At 34.4% G+C, this 26,254-nt stretch overlaps 1 protein-coding gene across 5 annotated transcripts in view; it reads right to left on the bottom strand.

Moving 5' to 3' along the window:
- Positions 1 to 26,254, bottom strand: part of SCLT1 (sodium channel and clathrin linker 1) — a 134,266-nt gene that overhangs the window by 75,946 nt on the left and 32,066 nt on the right. For all 5 annotated transcript variants that reach the window (XR_006735396.1, XR_006735397.1, XM_045552286.1 and 2 more), the window contains exons 7-10: positions 25,519 to 25,641; positions 23,796 to 23,861; positions 14,864 to 14,934; positions 2,284 to 2,374 (exon numbers count right to left, since the gene is read on the bottom strand). Coding sequence is in view for 3 of the 5 variants with exons in the window: in XM_045552286.1 (XP_045408242.1) it covers positions 2,284 to 2,374; positions 14,864 to 14,934; positions 23,796 to 23,861; positions 25,519 to 25,641 (351 nt within the window). In the remaining 2 variants the exon portion in view is untranslated. The remainder of the gene's footprint in view (positions 1 to 2,283; positions 2,375 to 14,863; positions 14,935 to 23,795; positions 23,862 to 25,518; positions 25,642 to 26,254) is intronic.

Raw genomic sequence — 26,254 nt, 5'->3', positions numbered from 1 at the left:
AAATACTTTCTCTACTCCCCTGCCCCTCCCTTCTGTAATTCCAACTACACTTATGTTGGATTGCTTCATAGTGTTCCACAGATCTCTGAGAAACTGTTCATTTTTCTTCAGTCTTTTAAACTCTCTTTTCCTTGGAAAGGGCAATTTCTATTGCTCTGTTTTCAAGTTCACTGATTATTTCTTCTGTCTTTTCCAATCTATTTTTGAGTTCATCTAACAAAATCTTTATTTCGGTTGCTGTACTTTCAAACTCTAGACTTTCTCTTCTTAAAATTTTCTAGTTCAATTAAAATTCTGTCTCTTCCTTTATTAAGACTTTATTTTACTCTATTTAAAATATATTTTTAAAAATTCCTTGAACATGTTTATAATAGGTGATTTGAAGCTTCTGCCTGGTAAATCTAACAACTGGGTCAACTGAGAGCCAGTTTCTATTGACTGCCTCCTCCCAAATCCTGCCCACAAGTATAGTTTCCTATCTAGTAATTTTTGGTTAAAAACTGGATAATGTAGATAATACATTGCAGTTATTCTGGATCCTGTTTTATTCTTTTGAGGATTATGGCTTTTTAAAAAATTCAAGTAGGGCCGGGCGTGGTGGCTCACGCCTGTAATCCTAGCACTCCAGGAGGCTGAGGCAGGAGGATTGCTTGAGGTCAGGAGTTTGAGACCTGCCTGAGCAAGAGCGAGACCCTGTCTCTACTAAAAATAGAAAGAAATGATCTGGACAGTTAAAAACATCTAGAAATAAAAAATTAGCCGGGCATGGTGGCACATGCCTGTAGTTCCAGCTACTCGGGAGGCTGAGGCAGGAGGATCGCTTGAGCCCAGGAGTTTGAGGTTGCTGTGAGCTAGGCTGATGCCACAGCACTCTAGCCCAGGTAACAGAGTGAGACTCTGTCTCAAAAAAATAAATAAATAAATAAAAAATTCAAGTAGGCAATTATCTTGCTTGGATTTGAAGTCTGAAATCTACTCCCCCTACAGTATGCAGGAACTGATATCTGCAATTAGTTCTTACTGCTTTCTACTATTGCATGTGTAGCTAGGCCTGAGGGAATTCCTCTGTGCCTACATAATTTGAGAACCAGTCAAGATTTGGGCAGAGGTAGGGTTCACACTCTTTTTGGTTTCCTCGTTCCCAGAGATTCCCCTGTAATTTCCAGCCGTTCTTTCAGCTTTGGGCTCTATCTTGTGATACGTCAAACAATAAGCCTTCAGTTTTCTGTTGCTTGAGTTGAGTACATGCCATATTTTTGGCATGTACTCAATAATAAAAAGTAGCAAGCAAATATGTAGTTCTATATGTATCTTTCAAGAGTAGATTTCTCTCATGTCTCTGTCTGCTTCTTCACTGGGCTCCCTGGGTTCCCTCCCCTACTTCCATATGCAGATTAGTTGTGAGACATGGATTTGGTAAGCATTTATACTCAGAATTTGGCTCTCATTTTTTGTGTGTTTCTTTCTCTTGCTGCCAGTATTTCCTCTTCAAATTTCCAACTGCTTTTCTAGCCCTAAACTTTGATCTTGGCTACCTTAAGCTCATATAAAGCTGTTGTTTTCTGAAGCCACAGCTGTGGGGGTTGAGAGAACCATCAGGTCAGAAAACCTAAAACTAACAATTCTTATTTCTTTTACTTCTTTCTGGTTTTGGGTGCTTTCCACTATTTTAAAAAAACTTATCTAAGTTTTAAAATTGTTATTTATGGGAGGGTTCTTATAATACTTTCACAAATCTACCATTAGAAATCTATAATCAACTATTTACAGATCTGGAAATAAGGCTTAGAAAATTACACAGCTTATAAGTACCTGAGTTAGAATGTCCAATAAATAGATCCTTCTAAATCTAAAGCCTGACCCTTCCCTGACATCTTCCTTAAATTTCTCTGTTACATATAAAAAGAACCAGAGTCTATAATGCCAATAAATATTTTAGTAAATAACATAAGATGTAGTATTAAGTGCTTCTCTTCCATTTACAAATAAGCAATCAACCAAAACTTGATCCTGAATTAATTTGCATTTCAGTAATGATGTGCTTAGGGATGATTATGACATTTTATTGAATTAGGCTAAAAAGAATGGAAATAAATTTTTTTATCAAGTTCTTTTCATTATTATAATTTAGCTTCCTGCTTTCATATTTATACTTAAGGGACAATAAAATGATTAATTCATCTTCTAATAACCCTCTTTAATATCTAATCCAAAACAAATAAACAATAAAACATATAGAAAACCAAGCAAGAGGCATCCAATTGTCTTAGAAATGGAAAATACCTTCTTTTGCATCTGTCCCCGAAGATCTTCCGCCGCTTTTGTTAACTCTTCCACTTTTGCTGCGGCGACTCTCACATCTAACTTGGCTTGCCTAAAAAAAGCAAGTAAATTAATGAACATTGTTTGCACAGACCATAAAGAATAAAAAATTAGAAATCTAAATTTGGTAAAGTCAGTACTAACTCCTGTGTACTTAAAAGTGGATGTGAGGGGTAAATTCTGAAAGATTTCTTTATTACTAACAAAATTCATGTGGAAGACAGTAAAGAGGGAAAAATATAGCTGAATGGGGAGGCATACAAAGTAGGAGTCATTAATACTTTATGTGGATGAGTTATATTTTATACCGAAATAATTTATTTCATGAAAAAGAAGTTTATCATCATGATAAATTACCTAACAAGAGCTCCAGTGCACTAAGAATATACTTATATCTATAATTTCTTGAATTTATACAGTTAGAGAAATATTGCTGATTGGCATTTCTATGCAAATGAACCTAAGCTTCAATATATTGATCATTCCTTAAACACCAGAGGTTTATATTATGTAACCACTTAACATAAAAAATTAAAACATTTGTCTCATGATAATATTTATTTTCTTCAGAGACTATAGTGGCAAAAGACAGAAAGACAAGTTTTTTGAACATTCTAATAGAATCAAATAAGTTTCAATATCTTCTAGACTTCCCATAGGAAATGATTTTAGAACAATATGTGACTTTCTTAAATAGGAAAAAAGATTTTAAATAACATACTAATCAAGCACTCTGTGAGTATAAAACTGATTCTCTAAAGAACATACATTTCAAGAAGAAAGGTACTTCAGTGCAGGAACTGGTCCTTACTTCTTAATTACACTTTATATATCTATTTAAATGTAAATCACATTAGTGCTATTAAGCTTACAGAAATTATTTGATGAAAATTCACAAGTAAATGTTAACTCATTTACTTGTGACTCTTTAACAGTATCTATAATTATATTACTTATGTAGTTATAAATTTTTTATAATTTCCTACAATAGGAAATATGAATCTAATAATAGCTAATAATATCTCAAGTAGTTTATTAGGTACCAGGAACTATTATAAATGCTTTGAAATCATTTCACTTAAAACTGACAATACTCTGTGAATTAAATACTATTATATCAAACTCAAGTTGAGGAGAGTGAGGTTGACAGAGATTTATCAATATACCTAAGGATTCACAGTAAGTAATAAAAGCGGTTTTTAAACAGAGTCCTCTATGATATATTGTCTACCAAAAAATGGTCCTAATAACCAAAAAGAGCAATCAAGCAAAATTCCTAGATTTGATGATGGTATTAGTTACTAAGATGGGAAAGATATGTACTCCTTACTTCAATCATAGCAGTTCTATTTTTATAAGTTTTATATATTGGGGTTATTGTATAAGAATTTTTTTTTAAGGGGTCTATTGTTAAAAAATAAAGTTGGAAAACCACCGACCTAGCAATTCAAATATGGAGCTCAACAAAGTGATTGAGGCCAGAGATTATGTATTTGGGAAACACTTTTATTGAGCTGAAAGTTTAAGTTGGGCAGGGTAGATGTGATTATCTAAGGAGAGAGAGAAAAATAGGGGAACGCAAAGGAAGCAAAGAAATGGCCACAAAGGTCAGAGAAGAAATCAGGACATAAACACAAAAGACCTAGTAATGTTCGAGAAAGGAAGAAAAATCATCAATCAAGGAGAATCAACAACCAAAGAGAATGCAGGATTTTATTTAAGGCAAAAAAGATACCAGTAATCTTGAGGAGACGAACAGAGAGGTAGGACCGAATCCAAACTGAAAGAAGTTCCAAAGAATGACTAGAGTAAACACAAATTCTTCTTCTAAGCAATATCAAAGAATGGGGAGGAGAAAATATAGCAATCTTGAGGAGTCATCAGACAAGTCTATACATTTGAGGTTTAAAAGAACAATGCAAACAAGAAACTAATATTTAAAAACAGAAAGAATATAACTGATGGAACAAGATACAAGAAGGAGCAGAAAGGATTTGGGATTGCACATTTGGTGAGAAATGAGGATACAACATAATAGAAAGAGGAAGAAAGAAATGCTTCCTCTGGTCTTATAAATTACAGCATCAACAACAAAGGTAAGGCTGATTTCCCAGATCCAGAGAGAGAAATAATCAACTATCTATTTATTACAACATTAATATTAACCCCAAAATCTACTAACATGTGATTTGTAAATATACTTCCTACCTACATAGGATGGATATTTAAGCAGAATGGAGGTGAGCAAAGATAGTAAGTTATACTACATTGCAACACTATAAGGAAGGTAATTTTATTGCCATTATGGAAATGAGGAAGCTGAAGTTCATGTAGTTAAGCAGCTTGCCCAAGTCACTCAACCAGTAAATGGCTGCTATGGTCTGAATGTTTGTATCCCCTCACAATTCGTATGTTGATTAATGCAATCCTTATATAACCCCCAATGTAATGGTATTAGGAGGTGGGGTCTTGGGGGAAGTGATTAGGTCACAGTAGCAGAGTCCTTAAAAATGGGATTAGTGCCCTGATAAAAGAGGCCTGAAGGAGCTTTGTTTGACCCTTCCACCATGTGAGACACAAAGAGATGTCATCTATAAATCAGGAACCAGGCCCTTACCAGAGACCAAATCTATCGATGTGTTAGTCCTGAACTTCCTACCTCCAGAATTGTAAGAAATAAATTTCTGTTGTTTATAAGCTACCCAATCCAAGGCATTTGTTATATAATAGCAGCCCAAATGGACTGAGACAATGACTGAGCCAGAATACAAAACTAGAGCTGACTTCAGAGGCTATGGTCTCTATACTTTATACCACACAAAAGTAGGACAGATGTACAAATGTGGAGTATTTGCAAAAGAAAGTTATAAATAGCAATAAAAAAACATTATTTTGAAACAAAACTACTATTAGAGGCAAAATTCTGAACAATGGTGTTATGGATTTATTTTATTCTTGCCAAACCCCCAAAACAAATAATCTTAATATTAATTAACTATAGCTAAAGCTCCACTCTTGACCAATGTGTTCTAGAAGTAAAGTCTAATATTCCTTCTGTCCCTTAAAGATTAAAAAGGAAAGATAACATTTTCAAATAAGGCTGACTGTAAGTACTCACTAAATAACACTGAAGTAAAATAGTGTAAAGAAATAGGAAAATGACAGCATAACTCTATTTCTTATCTTAAAACCTATTTTCTATGCTCAGAAAACTAGTTGCCAACACATAAGGAACTGTCTGGCAATTCTATGACTAAGCACATCTGCTCAAGGCCATTTCTCACATGGGATAGTTTCCAAGAGACACTATGAATCAAAACTAGTGATCCATGAATTCCAGATTTCCATACCATTTTTATAATAGCAGACACAATATTATTCAAATTGGAACATGAAACATCTGAGAAAAATCTGTTATCTGAGCTAAAATAAAACTATTACCTGGCAAAAATACATGTTTTTTTTAAAAAATAAGATATCATATAAAAATTATTGGCATATACATTTTAAAGAAAAAAGTATTCATTTGTATTATAAAAAAGATTAAAAATGAACATAATGAAATACATAGACTGTGATTTACATAATTTACCTTTTAGCATTTAACATGATAAAGCGGTATCAAGAATTGCATTCCTTTCATATCAGCTCTTATGTTCTTCCACAAAACCATGTATATATAAATCATTTCACTATCACATTTTAAAGATTTCCTAGATTTTATTTCATATTTAAATACAGAGAGACCATTAAACATAAAAATATTTAACCACCTCTATTACCCTTTCAAACTTTGATTACTGGTAATAAAAACAGATTTAAAAATCACTATAAAGACCAGGCATGGTGGCTAACGTATGTAATCCTAGCATTCTGGGAGATAGAGGCAGAGGCAGGAGGATCACTTGAACTCAGGAGTCTGAGACCAGCGTGAGCAAGAGTGAGACCCCCGTCTCTAGGAAAAATATAAAAATTAGCCGGGTGTGGTGGTGCGTGCCTATAGTCCCAGCTACTTGGGAGGCTGAGGGAGGAGGATCACTTGAGCCCAAAAGTTTGAGGTTGCAGTGAGCTGTGATGACACCACTGTACTCTAGCACACTAGCTGGGGCAACAGAGCAAGACTCTGTCTCAAACAAACAAAAAGGTCATATCTTGCTTATAGGCTGGGTTGACAATAGCCACACTGGAAATATTTTAATTCATTGTGCAAAGCTTCCTTCTATTAATTATATTCAAAATGATTTTTTTCAGGTGTATTTTTTGGGAAATCAAACTACTAAGTAGTCACACATTCCTGCATAGCTGAAGAATATAAAATAATTTTTCTAAATAATGAAAGTCTAAGAAAACAGTTGTGCCCCTGAAAAATCAAAGGGCAAAGGGCACAAACAGAAAATCCATATAAATAAATTAGTTAGCTTTATCCCACCAATAAAGTGCAATTTAATTTAATTAATGATTTAATTTGATTACTCGAAAAATATTAATATTTTTTGAGCACCTGCCACGTGTCTAGCATTGTGCTAGATGATGGCAAGATAAAGATCACAAAATCATGACCCATATCTTCTAGGAGCTTAAAGACCAGTGAAGAGAGTTGGATTTGTACACAGGTAAGTGCAATAAAAGGGTTAAAAATGCTATAACAGATGTACGTGTAGTACACAGTTGAGATCCAAAGAAAGAAGGCATTTGATACTACCTGGGGAGAAAGAAATCAAAGATTCAGAAAAAGATCTCTAGAAGATGTTAACTCTTTGAGCTGAACTTTGAAAGTTGAAAGTATATATTTTTCAGGGAAGGGCATTTTAGGCAGCCTGAGCAATGTGAGCAAAAGTAGAGAGTTATGAAATAGCATGGTGTGTTTGGGAAACTAAAATTAGTTCAGAAAATTAAGGTAAGGAGTGACAAGATACAGAGCTAAGTAGCCAGGGGTCAGATCATAGAAGACTCTATGTCATGCCAAGTAATTTGGATTATATCCTGTAGGCAAATTTATTAGCCATTGAAGGGGAGTGACATGATCAGATTTTATTTTAGAAAGATCATTTTGATGACAAATGAAAAAGAAAGATGGGGGATGGTAAACTAATTTGGGGGTTACTGCTGTAGCTCAAATGAGATAGGCTAAGCAAAGGCAGTAACGATATAGTGATGGAGAACTGAAGGATCACAGAGGCATTTATAAGGCAGAGTTGGGACAGAAAAGAATTTATGATGCCTCTTAGTTTTCTGAATCAGGAACTGGATGACAATACGTACAAATACAGAGAAAATATTTAGGAGACATGATGATAAGCTTAGTTTACACCTTGCTGTGTTTCAAGTGCCTCTGAGCCATTGGGTGGAGATAACCACAAGAACTCTGAGCTAGAAAAATTTAATGAGATCTCCTCTTCATAGAGACTGCTGAAGCCACAAAAGTATGCATGAGATGAAACAAGTCACATTAAAACAATTTTGAGGCCATCACATCATACTTATTAAAGATTGTTCCTACTCTCAGAGCACAGATGTACATTTCTAAGTTCTCAATAAATATCAAATGATTGACAAGTTACAAATTCTTTCTATGAAGATATCTATGTCTATTAATGAAACAATTCCTTATTGCCTACAATTATTTTTAACAAACATTCTGATGATGCCACTCTGATGAGAAGTTAATATAGACCCTTATGCAAATGCTTCAGGCACTCTTTATAGCACATCCTTTTACAAAGATAATATTGGTTCCAGGAGTGGGGAACCTGCAGCCTTGGGGCCACATGTGGCCTTGAGGGCAGCCTTTGGACTGAATCCAAATTTTACAGAACAAATCCTTTTAATAAAGTCTTTGATTCAAAGGCTTTACAAGGCATATGTAAAATCTGAGCACACATGACTTGGAAAATAATCATCTCCATAACCCAGCTGGATATATATTATAAATAAACATATATGACAAAAAGCACCTAAAGAGAAACAGTATAAAATTTTAGTTTAAATACTGAGTAGATCCACAAAAATGGAAGAGGAAAAATCTAGTGGAATGAATGAGTGAAGTCTTCCTGGAAAAGGAAAGTTTCAACCAGGTTTAGAATATTATACATTTTTTGAGAGACAGAATAATGATCAAAGGCAAAAAGGAAGGAACCAAAAGTTTCTCTATGAGAAACTGCAAAATAACTACTGAGAGCAGTTTATACATAACTGGAGGGTTGGGGAGGATCAGGTGAATGAAGGTTCTTAAGAAAAGGAGGCTAAAGAGTTTTATCTGCTATCACAGGGTGTCACCAAAAACTCTCAAAAAGAAAAATGATATGGCCAGGCGCAGTGGCTCATGCCTGTAATCCTAGCACAGTGGGAGGTCAAGGCGGGCTGATCATTTGAGCTCAGGAGTTCGAGACCAGCCTGAGCAAGAGCGAGACCCCTTCTCTACTAAAAAAATAGAAAGAAATTAGCTGGACAACTAAAAATACATATATAGAAAAAATTAGCCAGGCATGGTGGCGCATGCCTGTAGTCCCAGCTACTTGGGAGGCTGAGGCAGAAGGATTGCTTGAGCCCCAGGAGTTTGAGGTTGCTGTGAGCTAGGCTGACGCCATGGCATTCTAGCCTGGGCAACAGTGAGACTCTGTCTCAAAAAAAAATAAAAAAATAAAAAGATAAAAGCTTTAATTATAAATTTACATGATTTTAATTTTTTGTATCATATTATCAGACAACAAATGAAACTAATATGTTTCAGTATAAGTACAAACTTAAACAACTCTAGTGTTTAAAGAGTTTCTAATTTAGTTACTCTTGGCAATGGTTACATAGAGCATCTCAAAACCTAAATTCTGGTAATGTCAATATGCCCATCATTCAGAATCTGTCAAACTTGAAACCAACACCCTCTTCCCCTAAAAGAAGCATCTGCTTATCCTTATGTTCCTTCAAATCTGCGGCAGGAAAAGCAAGTATAGTTTTATGTATACAACTCTGAACTGCTTAATGTTAAGCTATGGAATATTGTCAGTAAATATTATGGCAAAGTTGCTCATGGACAATTAAACATTTAAGACCTTTTAGACTCTAGAAAATTGCAACTAGCTTTATCAATCCCTAATCTCAATTTATAATCTCTAGGCCCAAATGTCCACAAGCCAAATGAATCTTCTACACAGATGTCAAAAAATCAACATATCCACTCATCATCCTTCCTTTCCCAATCAACTCTCATACTTGAATTCCCTACTGCTGCGAATACTGTCAGACAGCCAGGCTTAGAAGCTAACTAGATTAGCAATTACGAGATACGAGTTCTAATTTGACTTTTTCATGAATTTGTTGTGCAACCACGAACAAGACAAATAGTTTCTGAGCCTTTGGTTCAGTTTGGTTTCTTCTCTAAAATTAGGGTGCTAAGCTAGATAAACACTAAGATATCTTCTAGCAATAAAATTCCATGATTCTTCCCATCCTTTAGCCCAGTATCACCAAGTTCTGTCCATTTTTCCCAAATAGAATCTTTTATGTGCATTTTTATTGTCTGTTACCATAATATGATCACAGGTCTTTATGAACCAATTTCCTTACTCGTCTTCCTTCCAGGATCTCTGCATTCTGAGTGGTCCTATATATGCCATAAATCATAAATCCTTTTTTCCCCCTTCCACTCTTTTCTTAACCTTGAGTGCAGTGTTGAGTTAATCACATTATTCATTCCATGAATCATTACAATTATGAGCTGCAAAAGACTGCACTCATTTGTTTATTTTTTTTTCCTGTTCATTCCCATTCCCTCTCTTGTTCCCCTCCATTTCATAAGTTCACATTAAAATGTGATATATCCTTGGTAAATACATTTACTGGTAAAATATTATTGTTATTGCATGTATGTGTTTTGATGCTATAGATCCATATTTTTTACTTTTTAAATATAAACATTGCTTTTTAGATCTATCTATGTTGCCATAGCTACATCTTTACATGTAAATATATGTTTCTAAATGACACACAGTATTCCACAAGATGTAATTACCATATTTTACCTATCCATTTGCTTAGTGGTTGCCTTCAATTTCCTACTTCTACAAATAGCTTCACTCTGCAGAGACAATCACTAACTTGAAGGTAGGGTATATCATTTCTGGAAATGTTATTTTATTCTTTTGTAATACATACACATATACACACAAATATATACATGCTATTCTTTTACTACATGTATCAATTATGGATACATATATATATGGACATGTATTTATACCCATAATCAATATATATTATTGTTTAAGACATTTGAAATGTATATAAGTATATCACACTGTAATCTTTTGTACCTTGTTATTACATTCCACATTATATTTTTACCTTGGTTGTTGAGTGTGAAGTAGTATCACATTGTTTTAACCTGCATTTTTCTGATTGCTGTGACTTTTGAAATGTTTATTCACATCCTTTGCCCAATTTTCTATTTATTCTTATTGACAGTTAATGTATCCTCAACACTAATCTGTTGTCAGTTATGGTATATGAATTGTAAATGTCTTCTCACAGACTATGGACTGCCTTTTCATTTCACTTACATTGTTTTTTGTAACAGAAGGTACATAACCTTTCTGATCTCATCTCCTATTATTTTCTTCCTTGCTTACTCTGTTCCAGGTATACTAGTACAAAAGATTGTAAAAATTTTTCTCTTCCTACAATCACACCTTTGCAAAAATAACATTGAAAATCTTCCTATCAAGAGGGGTACCTATTTTCCTGTCCTTTGAATTTGGGTTGACCAGGTGATCTGCTTTGCCAAGGGGTATTAACAAACAAGATTCAAGAGCGCCTTTGAGCAGTATTTGCATATTGGGAACACTGATCACAGTCAAGTGAAGAAGAACTAGTCTTGGTACCCTGGTGAAGAGCCTACCAACTGCCAGACAGGATGACCATGACTTCAGACTACTAGACCATCCTGCCAGTAGACCTACCAGCTGGCTGGAGACACACAGGGAAGTCCAGTTGATATCAGCCTAGCAAGCCCAGACAAGAAAACCTGCTCTGTTGGCCCTCACCATCATAATCTAAATAAATTATTGCTTTGAGCCACAACGTTTTGGAATAGTTTGTTACTCAGCAATAGATAACAGAAACATCTAGCTTCCTTGCTGTTCCTCAATTACATATCCACCTGTGAAGTGACTAGTTCTTTACTTGGAACACTCTGTCCCTATACTGCACACCTAATTTGTTTACATCCTTCATGGCTTTGCTTAAATCTCAATCTCTCAGTAAGGACAACTCCGAATACTCTATGTAAAACTGCAGTCCCATAATCACCACCAGCATTCCAGACTTTGCTTGTCCTGACACACTTTTTTCATTTTTTAGCACTTACTGCTTCCTAACAGACTATAAATTTTACTCAGATACTATGTTTATTTATTGTCTACTTACTCCTGCTAGAATGTAAGTTCCAAAAGGACTGAGGTCTTCAACTGATGTATCCCCTGTATCAAGATCAGAGCCTGATACACAATAAATGCTTGCTAAATAGTTATTGAATGAATGAATGGATTCAATGTTCTAGGGATGCCTATTAGGTAAAGTTGTTAATCACATAATTCACATCTTCTATTTCCCTACTCATTTTTTTTTATTTGATCTATCAGCCACTAAAAGAGTTGAAATCTTTACTATGATTGTGGATTTGTCTACCGTGTCTTGTATTTCTGCCAGTTTTTCCTTCAATATCTAGTGTTTTTACCACAAAACAACTTTAAAAGTTTTAATAAAATTATAACAAAATGTTCAACCAAGATAGCCTTTTTTTAAATGTCCTACATCAGATAAGTTTTCACTCAAATTTTCTGAATGGTGCTAACTAAAATATTATGTAACAATAATAAAAATAATAACCAAGACTCACTTGGGGCTGTTTATTATATACTTACTGTTCTAATACTGTTTTAACTCTATTGTTTAATGATTAGGCAGGCTACAAAAGTTATTCTACTACAGATGAAATACGCATAACAGTGGGCAGTAAATAAGAGTTCCAGTAATAAATATAGCACATCCATATAACAGTATACAATGCAACATTACTAATGATAATATTGATGTGATGTTCATATATCAGTAAGTGAAAAATTTAGGTTATTAAACAGTGTTTATATTATCCCATTTTAACCAAAATACTTAAATATACATATAAACCTAAGTTATACATTTAAAAATTAACAATAGTTATCTCTAAATAATGGATTCATGAGATTTTCATTTTTTGCTTATGTTGTACCATAATTTTTATTTATTTATTTATTTTTAGAGACAGGGTCTCACTCTGTCACTCAGGCTAGAGTGTAGTAGCATGATCATAGCTCAATGCAGCCTCAGACTCCTGGACTCAAACAATCCTCCTGCCTCAGCATCCTAAGTAGCTAGGACTAAAGGTGTGTGCCACCATGCCTGGCTAATTTTTCTATTTTTTTTTGCAGAGATGGAGTCTATGTTATCCAGGCTGGTGACTCCTGGGCTCAACTGGTGAGTCACTGCACCTGGCCCATGATTTGTGTTGTATAATAATCTCTCTGGTCTTTGTCCTGGGTTGCAAGGCTAGAGCTTCTAAACCCTTGGTATCTCCTAAGTGACAAAATTATTTTTATTATTCGTGGTAACAAACTCTGGGACCACACCCAAGTTTATGTTGACAGAATGACTCAGGGTAGGCTCCTAAATAGCTTCAGGATGGGGGCTGGCCATGCTGGAAAAACCAACCATGTGATTAGAGTGTTGGGGCTTTAAGCCATATGATATAGGCCCAACCTTCTGATCTCCAGGGAGGAGAGGGAGGCTGGAGATTGAGTTCAGTAATGTGCCTAGTGATTTAATCAATCATATACATGTAATAAACCCCAATGAAAACTCTGGACACTGAGGCTCGCTTTCTGGTTTGTGAAGACACTGATGTCCTAGGAGGTTGACATGCAGAAGACATGAAAGCTCTCAGTTTGGGACTTTCCTAGACCACACCCTCTAGAGCTCTTCTCTTGGCTGGTCCTGATTTGTATCTTTTATAATAAAAGAAGGGAGGATGGCCTGGGGCTTCAAACTTGTGGCTAGTGTCTGAATGAAGGCAGTCTTGCTGTGGACTGTGCCTTTAACCTATGTAATGTGGACTAACTCTGGGTAGTTAGCATCAGAATTCCATTGCAATTTGCCATAATTTCATATGATCTAGAGATTCTTATAATGGGCTTACATTACTTTTATAATTTAAAAAACTATTTTCAATTTGGAAAAAAGAGGAAGATCTTGCAATTACATAAATCATTGCATTTTAAGCTGTAAAATCAACAACATTTAAAGAAATGAGGAGGACTAACTAAGAGTCCACCAGTAGAAATGTCTAGAAAAAAAGTAAACTTATTTAAATTAAAAAGTGGGTGAAGGTAATAAAATCAAAGTATAAAAGATGGTGCATAAAATCTTGAAAAATAAAACCTTTTTTTCTGAAAACAATACATTATTATGTGGGAAAAAATATATGATGTGGGAATAATTAAATAGCTAAGTTCATTTAACAAACAATAATATATTACAATTTAACAATATTTTAAATGACTGTATCATAGAACAAAACCTTTTCTGACTAAAATTCTTATGAATTTTAAGAACTATGACTAAGAAGAATAAAAATGAAAAAAAAAATTTTGTCCCTTGATTTCCCTGTTAAATCTATTAATGCAATGATTATTAAGCCAATGGACCACAATATATATATGAACAGTATTAAGTTGCCAGATTTAAAACAAATCCTTTATTGCTGCCTTCTCTTACCCTTCACTTGTCTCACTTCCCCACTCCCTTCTGGTGCTCCTTGGTATTACCTTCTAAAGAAAAGATAGGTTTTGGAATCCTTTTCTCAGTGTCTACCCATGCAGGAATCCAAAGGAAGATATGAAGTAGTCTTCTATATGCAGAACATTTTTTCCCAAGGGAACTAGCTTTCTTCCATAACCACTGGTTTTACCATTACGGTACAAACCTTAACATATACACTCATCCCTAGGTATCTGAAGGGGATCTGTTCTAGTACCTCTTGTAGATGCCAAAATACACAAATGTTCAAGTTACTTACATAAAATGGTGTAGTATTTGTATATAACATATGCACATCCTCCTGTATATTTTAAATCATCTCTAGATTATTTATAATACACAATACATTGTAAATGCTATGTAAATGGTTGTTATACTATATTCTTTTAAATTTTATTTTTATTTTATATATATTTTAATATTTTCAATCCATGGTTGGTTGAATCTATGAATATGGAACCTATGAATACAGAACTTATGGATACAGAGGGCGGACTGTATATCATAGTTACCTCCTGACTGATAATTTTGATTTCAGTCTCTTCCTGTCCTGAAAGATCATACATAAAAAAAGCTATTGACAAAAGCTTAATTAAAAGGGAGGGGAAAAAAAGTCATGGGAAAAATTATGTCATCATTTCAGCTCCCCTGAAAAAAAGGATTCATAAAGCAACAAATTCATTTTTGGAAATACCTAAGTTGTTTTCGCAGTTGCTCGATTTGCACACTTTGTTCAGTTATTATTTTCAGAATGTGTTGGTTAGCCTGCCACAAAAAAAAAAGAACAGAAATAATCAGTATTAGAACATTTAAGAACCATATCTTAAAGATTAATCATATGGTATACAAGTAGAGAAAAAAACTGAAGTGAGATTCATGATAATGATTAGAATTTTTTGAGGATAAAATGTAACCCTAGCCCTCTTGCCTTGCCTTTAATACTTCAGTGAATACCTGCTTCACTTCAAACTACCTATACCTGTATTTCTGTGTCTTATGGCTTTCTCTTGCTATCTGAACCTCCTTTATTCATCCCTCCATGCAAAAAGCTACAAGTGTTATAGAATTAATGTCCCACCTTGCTCTGGAGCAGCCCAATGTGACTGAGGGGAATTGGTATACAAATAACCCAAACTCCCTTGCCCCATGGGTGGAATAACTTAGGCCTATTCTAAACTGTCTTCCAGAATTCATTAGTGGGATTAAGTTTCAGTTACAGTGTTAATGTGATTTTTAAAAACCCATTATTGGCTGTCTTCTCGTTCTTTCTTGGTCTCACTTCCCCACTGTCCTACTGGTGCTCCCTCCCTGGTATTACTTCCTAAATAAATAATTTGTTTGGTAACTCTTTCCTCAGGGTTACCTTGTGGAAGAATTCAAAGTAAGATATACAGTAATCTTTTAAATGTAGAAAGACTTTTTTTAGCCAACCAAATTTAGCAGTGGGGGGTTATAAACCAACTTTTAGTGACACTAATGTTAATAAGTTCTGATAACCCACTATCATTGAGCCAGCCTAGAAAAACTTTTTCTAAGGGAATTGTTTTTCTTCCACAAGTTCTGGTTTTACCGCAATGGTACAAATTCCTTCCTTACCCCTTTGCTTTATATACTACAGTTACCTCCTGATAGTCTTGATTTAGTCTTGTCCCAGTAGATCATGCTTACATCTCTCCAGCTAAAGTCCCCGACGCAGCTTTCACTGTGCTTCTCTCACACTCTACCCAATTTCACTGACTTCATATTTTTCAAAGACTATTGTATTTCCCTATGTCTGGAATGTCATCATTCTACCTGCATTCATCCCTCAACACCCTGTGTGGTTCACTCACTCTCAGGCAGAATTATCTGTTGCTCCTTCTGAATTTTGATAAAACTTCATATATACCTTTACAGAACATAATGTATCATATTCAAATATTATATTTAAAGTCTATTCCTAGCTACAATATGAGCCTTTTTTGAGGATCAGCTTTTCCTAGAACTCCCAGTTCCTGGCACATTATTTAACACATTACAGGTATCATTAGACTTTTATTATATATGTTTTCTTGGCACTAGCATAACTAACATTTGTGTTTTTGAACATTTGGGAACACCTCAAAGATAACTAACAGAGTAATCAGCAGCAGTATAAACTGGAATTGTGTGTTTTAAGAACCTAATCTTGGGAACCAACATGCTTAACTTGCTAGCAAATCTAATAGGAGCTCCACAACTGCATCTGAATATGACTTTGTTGTTATATATTTATGATCACAAAGAACATTATGTACTATGTTAATATTCTAGAATTTAGAGATTCATAAAGGTACAGGGAAGCATCCCTTTCAATCATCATCTATTTTAGCATATTATTCACTGATTAATTCATATATCAGTCCTGTTTTACCAAGTAAACAGTGTTTTTATGAATGATACATGTTTGTAACTTAGAGAACCTATATGAGGGGACTTCAACAAGCATGTGGGAAAACGGAATTAAAAGATAAAAATAGAAAATATAGACTTTATTTCTCAACATAAGCTCCATCAAGGTGAAGACACTTTTGTAAGTGATGATACCAGCCATTCAGTCCATCCCTAAGGAATTGAAGGTCTTGGAAATTTAATCCTGTCAATACAGTCTTTTTTACATTATGAACTGAAGAAAATTGGGTATCCTTTATATATTAGGATTATGAAAAAAAAAGAAGTCAGAAGGAGCCAAATCAGGACTATAAGGTGGTTGCCTAATGATTTCCCATTGAAACATTCACAAAATTGCCCTTGATGGATGACAGAAATGAGCAGGAGCAATGTTGTGATCAAAAAGAACTCTCTGGTGAAGCTTTCCCATGCACTTTTCTGCTAAAGCTTTGGCTAACTTTCTCAAAACACTCTCATAATAAGCAGATGCTATCATTATTTGGTCCTCTAGAAAGTAAATAGGCAAAATGCCTGGAGCATCCCAAAGGTTGTCATGATCTTTGCTCTTGACCACTCTGCTTTGCTTTGACTGGACTACTTCCACCTCTTGGTAGCAATTGCTTTAATTATGTTCTGTCTTCAGGATTGTACTGGTAAAGCCATGTTTCATCTCCTGTTACAATTCTTTGAAGAAATGCTTCAGGATCGTGATCCTACTTGCTTAAAATTGCCATTGAAAGCTCTGCTCTCGTCTACATTTAACTTGGGCACAATGGTTTTGGTATCCATTGAGTGGAAAGTTTGCTCAATTTTAATTTTTCAGTTAGAATTGAGTAAGCTGAACTAATTGAGACATCTATGGGGTTGGCTATATTTTGTGCTGTTATTGTCAGTCCTCTTCAATTAGGGCATGAACAAGATTAATTTTTTCCTCACAGATTGATGGGCTGCCACTGTGGGCTTCATCTTCGATACGGTCTTGTCTCTTCTTAAAACCAGTTATTCACTTGTAAACTGCTGATTTCTTTGGGGCATCCCTCATAAACTTTTCGTAAACCATCAATGACTTCACCATCTTCCACCCCAACTTGACCACAAATTTGATGTTTGTTCTTGCTTCAAATTTAGCAGAATTTATGCTGCTCTGATAGGAGATCTTTGCAAAGTGATGTCTTACCCTTCTTAGTGCCTCAAACTAGATCCTGTTCAGACATGTTATAACAAGTTAGTATGAATTTATTTTGGTGCAAAATTAATAATTTTGTAATCCATGCATAGTTTTTTCATAATAAACATTTTCCATGAATTTTTGAAGTCCCCTCATATTAGTACAAGAAACTTAGTATGCAATTAATAAACATTTTTGAGTAATTTTATGGAGAGGAGCAAATTTCAAACAAATATGACTCAGTAACACAAATCTCTAGGAAATATGAAATCACAATGTATCTATAGGCATAATAAATAAATACAAACATGTACCATTTAGTGTGCCATTCAGGTAAGGGCATTTTACCTGCTGCATATTACTAATTTACATTGGTAAAGAAAGATATTTTATTTTTATTAATTTAATTTGTTACAAGAATACTTAACATGAGATATACCCTCTTAACAAACTTTTAAGTGTACATTATTGTCGACTATAGGTACAGTGTTGCACAGATCTCTAAAGGTTATTCATTTTGTTTGACTAAAACTTTATGCCTGCTGATTAGTAACTTCCCACTTCCTCTCCCTCAAGGTCCTGGCAGCCACCATTCTAAACTTTGATTCTATTTCCTTCCTTCTGCTAACTTTGGGCTTAGTTTGTTCTTATTTCTCTAGTTCCTTGAGATGTAAACTTACCCTCTCAGTACTGCTTTTGTATATCTATAAGTTTTGGTATGTAGTGTTTTTGTTTCCATTGTGGTCAGAAAAGATACTTGGTATAATTTCAATCTTCTTAAATTTGTTAAGATTTGTTATCTGGCCTAACGTGATCTATCATACAGAAGATCTGTGTTGGGGGAAGAATGTGTATTCTGTTGCTGTTGGGTGGAATGTTCTGTATATGTCTGTTAGGTTCATTTGGTGGATAGCGTTTCCTTATCAATTTTTTGTCTGGATATTCTGTCCATTATTGAAAGTATGGTATTGAATTCTCCTACTATTAGCTTACTGTTATCTATGTTTCTCTTCAGTTCTGTCAATGTTTGCTTTATATATTTAATTGCTCTGATGTTGGGTGTACATATATTTATAATTGCTATATCTTCCTGGTGGATTGACCCTTTTCATCATTATAAAATGTCCTTCTTTGTCTCTTGTGACAGGTTTTGACTTGAAGTCTGCTTGTTCTGCTATAAGTATAGCTAACCTTGCTCTCTTTTGGTTACCATTTGCATGGTATATCTTTTTCTATCCCTTCAGTTTCAGCCTATGTGTATCCTTAAATCCAAAGTGAATTTCTTGCAGAAAACACATACAGTTGGGTCTTGGTTTTTATCCATTCAGCCACTCTATATTCTTTGGAAAGTTTAATCCACTTACATTTAAAGTAACTGTTGATAGCAAGAATTTAATATTGCCATTTTGCTAATTGTTTTCTGTTAGTCTGTATTTTGTCTGTATTTTCCTCTCTTGCTGTCTTCCTTTGTGTTTTGTTGTTATTTTGTACTCATATGCTTTGATTTCTTTCTCTTTTTCTTTTCTCTGAGATAGAATCTTGCTCTGTTGCCCTAGTAGAATACATCATCATAGCTCACTGCAACCTCAAACTCCTGGGCTGAAGCAGTCCTCCTGCCTTAGCCTCCATAGTAGCTGGGACTATAGGCATGTGCAACAATGTCCAGCTGATTTTTCTACTTTTGGTAGAGACAGGGTTTCGCTCCTGCTCAGGCTGGTCTCAAACTCCTGAACTCATGCAATCTTCCCACCTCAGCCTGCCAGAGTGCTAGGATTACAGGTATTAGCCACCATACCCGGTCTCTCTTTTGCTTATATGTAACTTTTATAGGTTTTTTTTTTTTTGTGGTTACCTTGGGACATACATAAAATATCTCATAGTTATAACATTGTATTTTAGGGTGATAACAGCTTAAGTAATTTAAGTATATAAACTCTGCACTTTAACTTCTCCCCACACTACTTACTGTTGTCGCAATTTACCTCTATCCATATTGTATATGTTTTAACATATTTTATATATTACTTTTAATACTTTTATCTTTTATATGAGAATTAAAAATGATTTGCTCACTGCCATTATCATACTACAGTATTCTGTATTTGTCTATATATTTACCTTTACTAACAAGTTTTATATTTTTTTATGTGATCATGTTGATGTTTAGTGTTCTTTCATTTCAACTTGAAGAACTCTCTTTGACATTTCTTACAAGGTGGGTCTAGTAGTGATGAACTCCAACAGCTTTTGTTTATCTATCCTTCATTTTTGAAGGAGAGTTATGCTGGGTATAGAATTATTGATTGGTAGTTTATTTCTTTCAGCACTTTGAATAAATCATCCCACTCTTTTCTGGTCTGCAAGGTTTCTGCTGAAAAATCTGCTAATAGTCTTATGTGGGTTCCCTTTTATGTGACTAGTTGCTTTTCTCTTGGTGCTTTTAAAATACTCTGATGTTTGACAATTTGGTTATAATGTCTCAGTGTGGATTTCTTTGGGTTCATCTTATTTGGTGTCCTCTAGGTTTCTTAGCTATGGGTGTTTATTTCCTGCCCTTGATTTAGGATATTTACAGTCATTATTTCTTTGAAAAGTTTTCTGGTCCTTTCTCTCTCTCTTTTCTCCTTTTTGAACTTCCATAATGTGTATCTAGTCAGGTTAATTGTGTCCTGTAATTTTCTTAAACTTTCTTCACTGATTTTCATTCTTCTTTTCTTTTTGCTCTTCTGAATTATTTCCACTGACCCGTCTTTCATTTTTCCAATCCTTTCTTCTCAATCTAGTCTGCCGATGAAGCCCTGTAGTAAATTTTTCGGTTCAGTTATTGTGCCCTTCAGCTCTGTGATTTGTTTGGTACTTTTTAATATTTTCCTTTTGCTGAAATTCTCACTTTATTCATGCATTGTTCTTTTTTCCTTGGTGAGTATCTTCATGAGAGTTATTTTTAATTATCTAGCAGGTAAATCATAACTCTTTTTCATTAGGGCTGGCTTCTGGAGATCTTGTTCCTTGGTTTGGAACATCTTTGGCTGTTTCTTCATTTTTCCTTGACTCTCTGTGTTGGTGTCTGTGCATTAGAGAAAGCAGGCACCTCTCCCAGTCTTCACAGACTGGCCTTATACAAGAGAACTCCACGAATCAGCCAGTGATTCTGGAAGCCACCACCAACTTTTTCCCTCCCCAGAGAGAGACTGGCAGATGTGTTCTGTTTGCTCTGTGATGAGCTGGGTGGTAGGGTTCTCTGGCACCTATCAGCCCAAGCTGCTATCTCTGTTCTACCTTAAGTGGCTAGACTGGTGGACCCATCAGAGCTTCAAGACTGGTGAGACAAACCTCAATGGAAAGCAATATGGAGATATCTCAAAGAGATACAAGTAGAACTACCATTTGATCCAGCAATCCCATTACTGGGCATCTACCCAAAAGAACAAAAGACATTCTATAAAAAAAGACATCTGCACTAGAATGTCTATAGCAGCACAATTCACAATTGCAAAGATGTGGAAACAACTCAAGTGCCCATCAATACATGAGTGGATTAATAAAATGTGGTATATGTATACCATGGAGTTCTACTCAGCCACAAAAAACAATGGTGATATAGCAACTCTTGCATTATCCTGGATAGAGCTGGAGCCCATTCTACTAAGTATCCCAAGACTGGAAAAACAAGCACCACATATACTCACCATCAAATTGGTATTAACTGATCAACACTTAAGTGCACATACAGTAGTAACATTCATCAGGTGTCGGGCAGTGGGAGGTGGGTGGAGGAGATGGCTATATATACACCTAATGGGTGTGGTATGCACTGGCCGGGGGATGGGTGGGGCGTGGGCAATATACATAACCTAAACATTTGTACCCCCATATGTTGAAATAAAAAAAAAAGACTGGTGAGATAGATGCTAGTTCTCTGGGGAGCTCCAGAAAAGTTGGTGTGCCAGATGCATGGACCAACGTTTTTCCTCCCTAAAGGGAAGCTGAGAGCTGAACAGTCACCTACTCACTCTGTGCTAAGAAGGGCACAGGATCAATGGCACCTATCAGTCCAAATCAATGCCTCCACTCTCTCCTGGGTGGCTAGACTATGTCTGGTCTGTCAGAGCTCCAAGACTGGCAAGACAGGAGCCAGTTTTCTGGGGAGCTCCCTCAGAAAAGTTGGGGCCTTAGATGTACATACCAATCTCTTTCCTCCTCTGCGTGAAGCTGGAAGATAGAGGGTCTCTTTCTGATCTTATGGCATTGCACCATGGGCAGGGTCTCTAGCAAGAGCTTGTCCCTGATCTCCCTACTAGCTTCGGTGAGCCTGATTTTACAATCTCCTGGGATGTGAGAACCTTTCAATTAGTTTCCGATTTCTCACAAAGGGAGTTTGTCCATGAATTATTGCTGAATTGGTGTATTTATAAGGAGAAAGAGGGTCCAGGGTTTCCTACTCTGTCATGTTGCTCAAGTTATATTGAAGAATATTTTATTTACTCATTACCTATTCATCAATTTATTGTACATCTACAGGAACCTATTCATTTAATGAGTTTATTCATGTAATCAGAAAACTTTTTAATAGAAATTGCTTGGTTTTTAAAGGGCACTTTTTTTTAAGTTTCATCTTGACTCAAACTTGCTCCTCTGCCTATGCTCTGAATGCTCTTTGAGTTGTACAAGATCTTTATAAGCTCTTAGCTTACTCCCTTTACACTTACTAGTCTTATTTGATATCCATTATATACATTATGAAAAAATTGTTTTACAATTTTTTTCTTAACCATTTTCCTTTATTTTTACCATCTGTATAGTCTTGTCTTTGCTTTTATCCATATTGCCATTACTGTATCAGTTTTATTGTATCCATAGTTTATTATACGTAGCTTGGCCTGAAACCATGAATTCTTCTGCCTTAGAAATTTTTAATGTATTCCCTGGGAATACTCAAACATTCTTTTCCCATGACTTCTTTCATCAAAATCATTTGGGGTTGTTCATAATAAAATAGGGGCTCTGTGGTATGAGACATCAAAGGATTATATAATTCCCACAATTCTAGGGGACATACTGAAAGAGAATGAATAACTGTGATGTTCGGTTAAATTATTAGTTCCATGTAGAATTATATTAAGTTAAAAAATATCTTAATTATGGAACCAGTCATCATTTTGTTCTGGAACACTTTACTAGTATTTTAAAACTCTAAAAAGTATATTACCAAAAACTGTACATAATTAGAAAAATTCCAAATGTTAACGTAAGGAGAATAGGGAAAGATTGGTTTAATAATTTTTTACATGGTGAAAAAAGAAAAAAATTTAACGTAGAATAAAATTGGGTAACCTACTTCTGATGAACACAACTCTACTCTTAAAGACATTTTTATTAGTTATTAACAAGAATTAGCAGAGTAACTAAGTAAGAATGAGGAAAGGAAAGAGAGCAATTACCTGGTGTGTCATAACCCTATTACTCAACAACGAGGTAAAAACAAAATTCCAAGAAAATAAAGAAAACAAAAGTAAAAGAATAAAAAGGCAAAGAGCACAATTGGGAGGGCTAATTTAGGAAAAAATTATAGGGAAATTTAGCAATACCAAAGTTAGTACTGGTGGTTAATTAACTAACACATGGTTCTTAGTTTCTTAATATTTTTTAGGAAATGGGCTATTCATTAAACAGTTACACTATTCTTATCAAATATTAAGCACTGTTCTAGACAAAATACAAAGAATGAAGCATGTGCTCTATTCTTGAGGAGCTTGCAGTCTAGATTAGACTTAGGAGGTCTTACTAAGGATCCTAAGTGGATTTTCAGATTAAGATATATTTCAGAGAGATGTTAGTTAGATCTATAAAAGGTACTGTGAACTATGCCATACTACTGAATGTGAAAGAAAAATATAAAAGAGAAGAGAATACTGCTTACCTATTTCAATTTCATGCAATGTGTTTTATTGTTGTTCTTGAGTTACATTTACATAAATAAACATTATCTATAGTGACAATTTCTAGTTGATATAAACAACAAGTATATTAAATCGTTATTTTCACTTACCATTTGTGTGTTCTCCTTACTGATATGAAGTTGCTTGGTCAGTTGTTTATAATTGGTCAGCTGATCCTACAGTGGGAAGGTCGAAACATATATAAATAGCATTTTGTGTACCATCCATATTTAAAATTAAACTAAAATCAAGTTTAAAATCTTTATGCCTACATTTAGATGAAATCAGTAGTGTTTCTTCTATTATATGATATAATTTTTTAAACGATTAAAAAATTACATAAAGTGGCAATGCTGAAACTAATGTAGCTACTTATGTTTTATGTCAAGTCATTATTTCTAGAAATCAATCCATTAGTAAACACTATTTTAAAACTCAAAGAAATATATTATCAAAAATGATAAGTTATTAGAAATTCCAAATGCTAGAGACCTTATCCAATATTGGAAAACCACATTCTAACCTTACTCAAAACCTACAGTACAAACCATAGCACAGGAGTTACTGCCCACCCCCTTTTAAAAAATTCTCATGCTTCACAAGTTTGAAATTGTTTGATTAGTTGTTATGACTCTATTAAACATTATTTGTGTGGATGACACAAAGTTGGTAGGCTGTTAACATGCTAGATGACAGAATTAAAGATTAATAAATAACTAAGGAAATAAGAATAAAGTGTTATTTATAAAGTTTTATACCAAAAAACAAACAAACAAACAAAAAAATAAACCCTAACTGCATAGCTATAATATAGGTGAAAAAAAAATCTCATGGGCTTAGTTGATTGACCTAAATGAGAAAACAACTCATAAAGGACAGTTTCTAGATCTTGGAAGCAAAAGCCCAATGAATCAGATTAGATGTGGGTTACTTTCAAACCAGGGCATGTACACAAAAATCATTTCATAAACTGGAAACGTATCATGTAAGTACTATTATGATTTCTTTAGGTAGAAATTCCCCACTATAATGATAATAATAGGAACATTCATAAATTAGGATTTGAAGTCTACAAATGAGAGTTGAAGAGAGGTATGATAACCAACTTATTTAAAGAATGGCTCTCCAAATACCATAGAAAAGAGGTCAGAATTGGAATTTCTCCATAGTGCTCAATGCACTTAACAACATAAGAACTAATCGAAGAATAAAGGAGGCAAATTTCTCAATGGAATGAATGGATGGTATTGTGAAATAGTGAGCTCTTGTCAGTAATGTAAAGTAAAAGCTAGATGTCCACTTTGAAAGAGTGTAAAATGATTCTTGCTTTGGACAGAAAAAAGTCTTTAATAACAATTATGATCCCTTTCTATTGTAAAATTCTATTCTAATCAATGTATGCTAGACAAAGGTGATATCTATTTTAGCAATAAGTCACACTTATGGGTGTTAACATTTTTATTTTACATAGCACTGTCACTGTATTTGAGGTTTCTTCACTGGACATAAACTAATGCACAGTTTTGTTCTAAGTCAGGTAAGAAATCAAGCAAATAAAAGCTTTATAGATTCATTTATACAAAATAATCTTATAGCTGCTTCTTAGAACTAAATATAGCTTTCATTGCTAAATCACATTATAGAACCAAATGTATACTCATCAGTGCTTTAATTATCTTACCTGTTCAAGAGATTTTTAACCAACAAAGATCTATTAATATTTGTTATTAATATAAATAATATAGTAGAGAGCTAGGCATTCCTCTGCAAAACAGTTTATTCAGAATGCAATTTCTTACTTATGTACAAGAAAACCGTGAAATCCAAGATCACCTTATGTTTTTGACTTTCCAATACACGAATCTGGGCCTCAGTCATATGTTCTTGGTAAAGTTTCTGCACGCTGTCCAACTCCTGAGAAACAATCTGCCAGAGTTCCACAGCCCGAGTTTTTTCCTATAAGACAAAAACATTTGGTAATTCATTAAATTATTACTGGGCTATTTATTACATACTATGAATGTATCATAATCTTTTACAGAATGAGTTCTTGCAAAGACACAAAACAAAAATAGAACTGTGTAAAGATGGTATTATAGTTGTAATATTTTTGATATGAAATTATATTAATAACAATTTAGAGAATAAACCTAAAGACAAAAAGTTCCTTATTTTGAAATTGTTTTTACTCAGATTTAGCTAAAATTAAAAGTCTTAACAGATTTAAACCACTCTCCTTATTCCACAAGAAAAGTATAAGCCTTAGAAACTGCTGAAGAAGAAAACTAACCCCTAGCAAAGTACAATCACTTTTTTTCTGATGGGAAAAATAATAAATTTTCATTGTAGAAAATTAGGAAAATACAGAAAAATAGAGAACATAATAATAATTGCCTATAATTTAACCACCTGATAACACATATCACTAACAACTAGATATAATCATCTTTATAAATGTCTCTATTCATGTTTACATATGTAATTCTAGGGGAGATTCTGTAATTTTCTCCCTTTTAACAAAATTAGGAATCATATAGTGTACTGTGTGCATTATACTGTTTTCACTTGG

This window comes from Lemur catta, chromosome 5, assembly GCF_020740605.2.
Source record: "Lemur catta isolate mLemCat1 chromosome 5, mLemCat1.pri, whole genome shotgun sequence".
NCBI classification, from domain to species: Eukaryota; Metazoa; Chordata; class Mammalia; order Primates; family Lemuridae; genus Lemur; species Lemur catta.
This window is presented reverse-complemented; position numbering and strand designations above follow the sequence as displayed.